This window comes from Cebus imitator, unplaced genomic scaffold, assembly GCF_001604975.1.
Source record: "Cebus imitator isolate Cc_AM_T3 unplaced genomic scaffold, Cebus_imitator-1.0 Scaffold313, whole genome shotgun sequence".
In the NCBI taxonomy this organism is placed as follows: Eukaryota; Metazoa; Chordata; class Mammalia; order Primates; family Cebidae; genus Cebus; species Cebus imitator.
In genome coordinates this window covers 634,595-644,749 of record NW_016107628.1, presented here as the reverse complement: position 1 = coordinate 644,749, position 10,155 = coordinate 634,595, and the positions used below count along the sequence as shown (strand labels likewise).

Here is a 10,155-nt window from a genome sequence, read left to right as displayed (position 1 = left end):
TGTGTGTGTGTGTGTGTGTGTGTGTGTGTCCATGACCACGTGCTCTCCATAGGCAGGGAGTGCGGCAGTTATTCACGGATGAGCACCGGTGTTTGTGTCTCAGCAGGCAAATTTGTAAATGTACAAGCCTTCAAGCCTGCACAAGCATAGTTGTCACTGTGGGAGGGTGCTTGAGAATCTGTGGGCCTGCCCTTAGGAGCTGTGAGGTATGAGTTTCAAGGAGGAAGAGGCCGTAGCTGCGGGAAGACATCTGTCTGGGAACCTTTAGCCGCATCTTGACATCTTTGGCTCCCCATAGAAAGGGCATCCCCAGCTGAGATGCAGGACCTCTGAGAAGAGGCAGGGGTTAAAGGGTCAGACAAGCCCTCCAAGCCTCCATCCAAATGGAGAGAGAAGGCGGGGAGGGTAGCCCCCTCCCTGCTCCATCTTAGAGTGAGATAGACCCAGCATAGGAGGTCCTGCTTGGGAAGGGATGAGACCTTGACTTCTGCAGTCTGTCCTTTTCCCCTAGCACCCCCAAACTCCCCTTAACCACCATCCCCAATTGCTGTGGGTGATGCAAAAGCAAGATGAGAAGCAGATTTGGGCTGTTTCAACTAAGAGGCTAGGTGAAGTGGGGGTACTTAGGGCCTGAGCTTGTAGTTCAACCTACCAGAGACCCCTGAAGAGGGGAAGCATCTGCTACCTACAACCTGTTCTAGGGATCATTTTGCCTCCAATTCCTTCTTCCCTGCATCTCCACTCCAGAGCCAGGTTTAACTGTCCCCCCATCACCCAGTGGCTGTGAAGGGCAGCGTGGGAGCTGGGGGAAGGGACGACACTGGTGGGAGGGAGCCCAGCCTGCTCCAGCTGCCACGGAGAGGCTGAGATGGGGGGAGCGTTGGCGGATTCCCAGCTGCCCCCACTCTGTCCCAGCCTCTGGCTTTCTCAAAAAGGACTCTCTGTTCTCCTTCAGCATTCAAGACCCAGAGAGGGGGACTTGTGGCTGGGGGAGGGAGAAGCGGAGGGAGGTTGGGGGGGGGTCCTTGCTTCCTCTCTTTCTTTCTTGCCTGGGCAGCCGCTGGCCCCAAATCTCCGCAGGCTCCTGGCTGCAGAGCCTGAAATCCTTGCCAGGACAGGAGGAGGGGGAAGGGGCAGTGTGTCCCAAGCTCTGAGCCTGCTGGAGAGCAGGGTGGGAGCTTGGGGAAAGGAGACACTACATGGAGTTGCTTAGCTCAGGCACAATCCAGCATGCCAAAGTGCATGGACCAGCAAGTTTTTAAAAAGCATGCATTTGATTCCAATTTTTATGAACTTTATTTTGCATCTGTATATACAGAAATTCCTCTGCGCCTTGCTCCTCTGCCCACAGCCCCAGCCCTGCTCCTCTGTGCATGCCCAGGCCCACTTCTGTCCCTGAAGTTCCTGAGGGTCACACTGGAGCTCCATCAGCCTGACCTCTTGCCTCTGGTCTCTTGATTGCATTTCATCCTTTTCTCAGCTCTGTCCCGCTGCAGACCGTTAGTGAACCTAAAGCACTTCAATCCATTCAGTTAAATGAATTATCGCAAGTCACCTGGGAAAGGGAGCGGTAGAGCCACTCACAAGCCTTTCCCCACCCCTTCCATTGGGCTGCTCTGGTCTCCCCAAGGAGATCAGCCTTTAGGAGGCCAAAATGATACCAGGCTCATAGATGCTGGTATGGAGACAAACGCACGAGTTTACAGGTCACCTTTTCTGAGAAGAGTACTTCTGAGCCACACAGCCCCCAAAAGCTCATATCCTTTTAAATCATTGGTATCTTGGGAGCAATAGTGTTGGCTTCTCCCTGCATCCCCCACCCTCACCCTTGCTCCTGATTGTCCTGGTCAGACTTCTACCTCTCAAGATGCTGGACTGGTGACCTCTTATGAACAGGAGAGCTGCCACCTTTCCGGGATTGCTCCTGACTCCGATGGGTAAAATATGCATTACCCTAAAGCACAAACGATTTAGGGCAGCGAAGCTATTCCATATGATACCACCATGGTGGATACATGTCACTATACATTTGTCCAAACCCATAGAATGTACACCAAGAGTAAACTCAAACTTAAACTATAGGCTTTGGATGACAAAGATGTGTCAATGCAGGTTTATGATTGCAACAAATGTACCACTCTGGTGCAGGGTGTTGATAGTGGGGGAGGCTGTGCCTGTGTGGGGGCAGGAGATACATGAGAACTTTCTCTACTTCCCACTCGATTTTGCTGTGAACCAAAAAATTGCTCCAAAAAAGTCCATTTTTTACAAAAGCGAACAAAACCCCCAAAACTGCATTATCCTAAAAAAAAAAAAAAAAAAAAGCAAACACCTTGGCTGTGGATCCTACCCAGGTATCCACTGTTTCTGGGAAACAAAAATTGCATCATGGTGTGGGAAAGCTAATTCCTGAAAGCCTAGTGCAGACTCTGTAGAGTCCAATGGAGAAGCAGTGTCCAGGTGGAAATTGAGCAGCCCCTCTATGACAAGACCCTATTTCCTGAGGGAAGAGGGACGAGAGAAGACTGGGGCAGAAAAGGAAGTAAGAAGGTACCTTTTTTGGAATTTTTCATGGCCACCCAGGCCTTCCTCAGCCTCTATCCTATTCTGTCACCCCAAGAAGGCCTCCTCTTGGAAGGAAAGATTCCCACCCTCTGCCCCAGAAGTTCCCTGTGAGACCCTGGAAGGCTGGTGGTGGTGAGCCCTGAGGCCCTGGAGTGGAAGGGAAATCAGGAGCCTCATAAGGCTACAATTAAAATGATTAAAAGGTTCATCTGGTCAGGCACCTTGGCTCTCACCTGTAATCCCACCATTCTGGGAGGCCAAGGCGGCAGGATCACTTGAGCCCAGGCAATTATCCCTAAAAAAAAAAAAATTGTTTTTATTTAGCTGAGTGTGGTGGTGGATGCTTGTGGCTCCAGCTACTTGGGAGGCTGAGGGGGGAGGATTGCTTCAGCCCTGGAAGTGGAGGGTGCAGTGAGCCGAAATTGCACACTGCGTTCCATCCTGGGTGACAGAGTGAGATCCTGTCCCAAAAAAAAAATTCCATCTGATTCACCAGATGACCCAGGAATGTCTAGACTTGAGAGTTATATAAATTGTAGTTTTAGATTTACTCTCAGATACAATTTCTTATGTTTTGGGACATATGGGGCTCAGCTCCCATGTTACCCAATTTTGCTTTGTGGAGGGTCCAGTCCTGTGAGTTGCCACCTGTCTAGTAACAGGCAGGCCTGCCCAGCAGGATGGAGAGAGCTCCCAGCACACCCCGTGTCCCCAGTTCCCGGACACAGCCTGACTCTCCAACCACTGCCTCCTCTCAGCCCATCAGCCCTGCTCTTTCCATCCCCACCACCAGACCTGACTCTCTGGACACGTTCCTGCCTAACCTCCTGGCTCCCCAAAGACTCTTACTCCCCCAAGTTCCTATCTCTACCCCTCTCTAAGTAAAACTGCCACGGTGTTGGGTTAAGACATTCCTACAGAATGATTCTACTCCCTCAACAACCCCCCCCCCACAAATTCCTGTCCACTCCCTTCCAGAAGTCTCCCAAATAGTGTAGGATGCAGGTTTTCAATATTTGTTTTGTTTTGTATTTAGCAGCAGGGTCTTTTCCACAAACAAAATCTTAGCCAAAGCCCAAGCATGAAACCACTCAGGTGGTGCTTTTCAGCCCTGAGCCCCTCACCTTTCCCTGAAGCTCACCTGGGAGCCCTCTGGTTCTGCCAGGTCTACAAGCTGAGGACCTCGGGTCCCTCCACCCTCCATCCTCCCTTTCTCTCCCAAGGCAGCCACTGCTTTTGAGCCCACTGCCCCTACTGCCTGGGCTTCCCGGCTGAGTGGTGGGAACGGAAGCTCCAGCCCCTCTCCTCCCTGACTCTCAGGTTCTCCCTTCCTCCCACAGGCCGGCCGTGAGTACTCGCCTGCCGCCACCACGGCAGAGAATGGGGGCGGCAAGAAGAAACAGAAAGAGAAGGAATTGGATGAGCTGAAGAAGGAGGTGGCAATGGTGAGGCCCACAGCCCACCCTGCTGGGCCGTGGAGGAGGGGCCCCATGCTGGGAGAGCTGTCCCTGCAGCCCAGCGCACTCAGAGAAACTCCGTGTGCCCCATGCTGCTCCCCTCACCCCTGCGCCCCCGCAGTGCCTCATATGCATCTTAGATGCCTCCTCCCCGAAGTAACTCACCTTCCCTTCCCCAGGATGACCACAAGCTGTCCTTGGATGAGCTGGGCCGAAAATACCAAGTGGACCTGTCCAAGGTTAGCCGAGGGGCTTCTAGGGAAGGAACAAAAGAGGCAAAAGCAACATGCAGCAGCAAGGAGGCAGGAGCCTTAAAACTGTAATCCAGCCGAGCACAGCAGCACGTGCCTGTAGTCCGAGCCACTCGGGAGGCTGAGCTGGGAGGATCGCTTGAGCCCAGGAGTTCTGGGCTGTAGTGCGCTATGCCAATCGGGTGTTCGCACTAAGTTTGGCATCGATATGGTGACCTCCTGGGAGCGGGGAACCACCAGGTTACCTAAGGAGGGGTGAACCAGCCCAGGTCGGAAACGGAGCAGGTCAAAACTCCCGTGCTGATCAGTAGTGGGATCAGGCCTGTGAATAACCACTGCACTCCAGCCTGGGCAACATAGGAAGACCCCATTTCTAAAAAAAATTAAAAAATTATAAAAAAAAAAAAAAAACAAACTGTAATCCAGCCCTCTTTACAGATGAGGAAAATGAGGCCCAGAAACAAGGGACTGGGCCAAGGTCATGTGGCTAATTGGTGGCACAGCCAGAACTAGAATCTAGATCTTCTGCATCCCAGCCCAAATGTCTGTCCCTGGATACCCTAGAGGCCAGGACTCCCTAGAACCCAGGCCCCAGAGGACCTCCAGGTGGGGCCCTTTTCTCTACCCCCAGCAACTTCAGTCATACACAGCCTTCCACAGAGCTGACAGCGCAGGCACGTGGGCTGACAGCCCATTCCTGTGGTTACAGTGATTTGCTGGGCCCTTGCTACGTATGTGACATAGTGAAAGAGGCTTTACATACATTCTCTAATCTTTACAACAACCCTTTGAGATAGGTATGGCAGACCTGTTTATTAAAGAAAGGAGACACAGAGAGGGAGAGTAGCCTTCTAAGGTCACATGAACAGTGAGTGGTACAGTCAATCGCTGAGCCCTTCAATTAAAAATTTCTTTAAAAATCATTAATCAAAAATTGCTGGGCATGGTGGCTCACGCCTGTAATTCCACCACTTTGGGAGGCTGAGGCAGGCAGATTGCTTGAAGTCAGGAGTTCAAGGCCAGCCTGGGCAATGTGGCAAAACCCTATCTCTACTAAAAATACAAAAATTTGCTGGGCACAGTGACAGGTGCCTGTAATCCCAGCTACTCGGGAAGCTGAAGCAGGAGAACCACTTGAACCCAGGAGACAGAGGTTGCAGTGAGCTGAGATCACGCCACTGTAATCCAGCCTGAGTGACAGAGAGAGCTGAAGGGATCACGGTGGGGGCTGGGTCGGCTCCGGACGCATCCCCCTACGCCTCTCCTTGCTCCCTCAGGGCCTCACCAACCAGCGGGCTCAGGACATTCTGGCTCGAGATGGGCCCAATGCCCTCACACCACCTCCCACAACCCCTGAGTGGGTCAAGTTCTGCCGTCAGCTTTTTGGGGGGTTCTCCATCCTGCTGTGGATTGGGGCCATCCTCTGCTTCCTGGCCTACGGCATCCAGGCTGCCATGGAAGATGAACCATCCAACGACAACGTGAGCCCACACGCCTGACCCCTGGAGCAGCCTGTGACTGTCCTCCAACCCTGAACCCCCAACACAGTGGCGGGTGGGCAGGGAACAAGGACTTCCCATCACAGTCCTACAGACGCACTGCAGTTTAGGCTGGAATGGGGTGAGGCTTCTATATATATATCTGTAAAGCACTTTCCACCACACAAGGCATACACACTCACATACTCGTTAATTAATGAGACAATCTCTCCCTGTTCCTCCCCACTTAAGTGAGCCTGTCTGCATGCCTGTCTTCCCCCACTAGCAAAGTCCTAACCCCGGGAATTTCGTAAGACTTTCTCTCTGTTTCCAGTCTTAGCAGGCTTGAGGTTGGCAGATCAAGGGGGAGGTTAGTGAGAAGGGCTTTCCCCTACCATCATCACTCTCAGTCACAGACAAAGGTCGGGCTGTCATCTTGGATGGCTCTGCCTGCTCATCCCAAGTGGCAGCTGCCCTTTTAGGGTTGGGGGGAAGGGCAGGTCCCTGAAACTCTTTCTCCTTACCAGCTATATCTGGGTGTGGTGCTGGCAGCTGTGGTCATTGTCACTGGCTGCTTCTCCTACTACCAGGAGGCCAAAAGCTCCAAGATCATGGATTCCTTCAAGAACATGGTACCTCAGGTAAGATGGCCGGGCTGGGCTCTGGGCTAGGGCGTAAGGTTTCGGCAAGAGTTCAACTCATCTTCTCTCAACTCCTGTGCTCTGAGATGGAGCCGGGCGGAAAAGATCTTCCAGCTCTCCACGCCAGTCCCTGATTTTTCATGGGCCGTCTCCTTCTGCTTGGCGGGGTTGGAGGAGAGGTGGGGGACCAGCAGGAGAAGAAGGCGGGGGCAGAGACAAGAATTTCATGTGCTGCCCGTGGCTCCCCACAGCAAGCCCTTGTGATCCGGGAGGGAGAGAAGATGCAGATTAATGCAGAGGAAGTGGTGGTGGGAGACCTGGTGGAGGTGAAGGGCGGAGACCGAGTCCCTGCTGACCTCCGAATCATCTCTTCTCATGGCTGTAAGGTGAGGAGGCCACACTGGAGCAAGCGGTTGAGTCTAAGGGCCAGGCTGTGCAGAGCTGAGAGGGGCCCAGTGAGGTTTAAAGGTGGGGAGGCCCAGGTCCAAATGTCAGCACCTTGCCTATGCCCCTGCCTAACCTTCTCTCAGCGTGGGGTGCTTGCGCAGGGCCTCCTTGCACCTGCGTGTTGCAAGTGCTCTATGCCCCAGGTGTTTCTTTGTGGTCCTCTTTTTAGCAATCATGTACTGAGTACCAATTATGTGTCAGCTGCTTTATATGTGTTCACATGTGCTATCTGATGTAATTCTGAAAGAATGGTGTGACCATGCAGGGCTGCTGCATGTGGCCACACACGTTGCATCCTGAAGGACCCCAGGAGGTGCATTTTCATAAACTACAATGTTAGTGGCGCCCCCTGTGGTTGTGCAAGGCAGAGATTCTGTTTACATTCCTCATTTTACAGATGAGTACATGGAGGCTCTGTTGGTTAAGCAAGTAACCCAAGGTCACATAAGAAGTCAGGAGGAGTAAGATTTCCAAACCAGAACAGGGGCAATAGCTGAGTAATGCCATAAATATGTGATGAGGGCAAGTGTAACTTTGTTCCTCGTCATGAAGACTGAGTGTGGTTGGAGGTGGTTCAGGAGACAGCTGTGTGCATACGAGTGGCCCTGCCAGTGTGATGACTATGCACCCCTTCCTCCTCAGGTGGATAACTCATCCCTAACAGGAGAGTCGGAGCCTCAGACCCGCTCCCCCGAGTTCACCCACGAGAACCCCCTGGAGACCCGCAATATCTGTTTCTTCTCCACCAACTGTGTAGAAGGTGAGAAGCCAGCCTGCACACTGGGGGAGGGTCTGAATCCTGAATCCACAGTCAGGATAAAGGGCTCTGGTAGTACTTACCTGGCAAAAGCTCTGCCATTGGTGGGGCAATCTAGGGGGCCCTGAATATTACAGAAACACCCTCCAGAGGGCAGAGTATTGGCTGCGGGCTGCATGACTACATGGGAAATGTATCTTCATTCCCCAGGGAGATCTCTATTCTGTCCACCCCAAGACTGAGTGGATTCCAAAGCTTTCAGATACTGGGTTAAGACCCCCTTAGACATGCACACACAGAGATGCACATATGCTCAGAACCAACCTGGATTCTTAGGAGTCTTTGGGTTTGACTGATGCTTCTATTCCTTGTGGTTCTGGACCTAAGTGCCTCCTTCTCTAACCTTTGCTTTGACCAAGGCCCCAGGCTGTGGGAGAGCCAGGAAGGCATTCAGGCCCGGTGGATTCGTGGGCCCTTCTACAGGCTGCTTCTAAACCTTTGTTACACCGAAAGACATGTGTCACCAGACACAGGCTGCCCAGTTTTCCCCATCCCTGTTCTGGGTTCTAGAGATACGCATAGGTCAATAAGAACTCCCAGAGCTGCCATCACTTAACAGCAGGGGTCCCAGCACAGCTGAAACCTGTGCCCTCTGTGGTCAGTGAGTGGAGGCAGGGCTGACTTAGAGAAGGAGTGGGAAGGAAGAGACAGAAAGAGGCCTCACTAGACCACCAGCCTCTGAAAGTAGGGCAAAGGAGGCCTTGTACCCCAATCCACACCCCTACCCATTACTCATTTCTCCTCAGTGTATTACGTTTCTCTGGGGTTTTTTCCTCCTTCCACAAGTTGGAATTACAGTCACTGCTTGGAATGCATGAGGGATTAGCTCCAGGACCCCCTTGGTTACCAAAATCCAAGGATGTTCAAGCCCCTGATATGAAATGGCATAATATTTGCATATAACCTGTGCACATCCTCCCATATACGTTAAATCACCTCTAGATTACTTACAATACCGAGTACAATGTAATTTGTTGCACTGTTTTGTTTTTAAATTTGTATTATTTTTATCGTCATATTGTTATTTTTTTTAGCTCCAAATATTTTCAATCTGAGGTTGGTTGAATCTGTGGACATGGAATCTGTGGATACAGAGGGCCAACTGTGCAAATAAAAATCACCACACATTACATTTTCTAAATTTGTTTTTTGTTTTGCTTTTGAGACAGGATCTTGCTTTGTCACCCAGACTGTAGTGCAGTGGCGCGATCACAGCTCACTGCAGCCTTGACCTCCCAGGCTCAAGTGATCTCCCACCTCAGCCTCTAGAGTAGCTGGGACTACAGGCATGTGACACCATGCCCAGCCTATATATATATATATGTATATATATATGAGCGTATATATATACTCATGAGTATATATATATAATATATATATATATGTATATATATTAGAGACGGGGTCTCACTATGTTACCCAGGCTGGCCTCAAATTCCTGGGCTCAAGTGATCCTCCTGCCTCAGTCTCCCAAAGTGTTGGGACTACAGGCATGAGCCACCAAGCCTGGCCACATTGCCTAAATTTTTAATGTACTGAGATTCTGAAATTTACATTTCCCACAATTGATTTATGCAGAAATGCCTAGTAATATGGTCCCATTGCTTACTCTGCAATTGGCTTTGAAAAGAGGAGAGGAAATACAAATACTTCATTTGAAGTATTTGTTGAGCACCCACTATGTTCCAGGCACTGGTCTAAGGGTATTAGAGTGTCATCTCATCTAAATATTAGGACAACACCAAGATAGGAATTCAAATAAGGATTCAAACCCGAATTTAGCTTGGTCCATTGTGCATGCTTTTTCTAATGCACCATGCTTCTTTCCCAGAAGACCCCTGTAATGTCACCCAAAGGTTAGCCATTGCCTGGCTTTCTCTATAGAGATAAATCCCTTATGTTGAGAAAGAAAATCTTAAGACTGAATGGAAAATCCATAATGAGTGCTTTACTTTGTGTTCATAATATATTTTTGGATGGTATCAAGTATACGATCGATTTTACCAAAATGCCACAGGCAATTTTTATGTATTGAATCTCCTCTATTTGACCTTTGAGATTATTTGCAAGCTTCTCCCCAGGACCAAGTACAAAAGAAAATAATTTGCTGTTGTATCGATTCTGGGATTGGCGATCTATCCTGGGAAAGGAAGGCCAAGTGGGGACAACCTACCAAATGTGGCCTCCAGATCTGTGGCTTTGGCTCACCCACGCCGTGATAGGTTTCCTTGCTCAGGAAGTAGGACGGGACTACAGTCGCTGGGAGCCACAAGGCACCCAACCTGATGTCCCCCCATGTTGCAGGCACAGCCAGGGGCATCGTGATTGCCACAGGTGACCGGACGGTGATGGGCCGCATAGCCACGCTCGCCTCAGGCCTAGAGGTTGGGCGGACGCCCATAGCCATGGAGATTGAACACTTCATCCAGCTGATCACAGGGGTTGCTGTTTTCCTGGGGGTCTCCTTCTTCGTGCTCTCCCTCATCCTGGGCTACAGCT

At 50.9% G+C, this 10,155-nt stretch overlaps 1 protein-coding gene across 1 annotated transcript in view; it reads left to right on the top strand.

Annotated features, from left to right (window-relative positions):
- Window positions 1–10,155, top strand: part of LOC108286109 (sodium/potassium-transporting ATPase subunit alpha-2) — a 26,334-nt gene that overhangs the window by 1,391 nt on the left and 14,788 nt on the right. Inside the window, exons 2-8 of the mRNA XM_037729660.1 lie at window positions 3,906–4,010; window positions 4,202–4,261; window positions 5,551–5,754; window positions 6,279–6,392; window positions 6,644–6,778; window positions 7,482–7,599; window positions 9,961–10,152. Of these exons, the coding sequence (XP_037585588.1) occupies window positions 3,906–4,010; window positions 4,202–4,261; window positions 5,551–5,754; window positions 6,279–6,392; window positions 6,644–6,778; window positions 7,482–7,599; window positions 9,961–10,152 (928 nt within the window). The remainder of the gene's footprint in view (window positions 1–3,905; window positions 4,011–4,201; window positions 4,262–5,550; window positions 5,755–6,278; window positions 6,393–6,643; window positions 6,779–7,481; window positions 7,600–9,960; window positions 10,153–10,155) is intronic.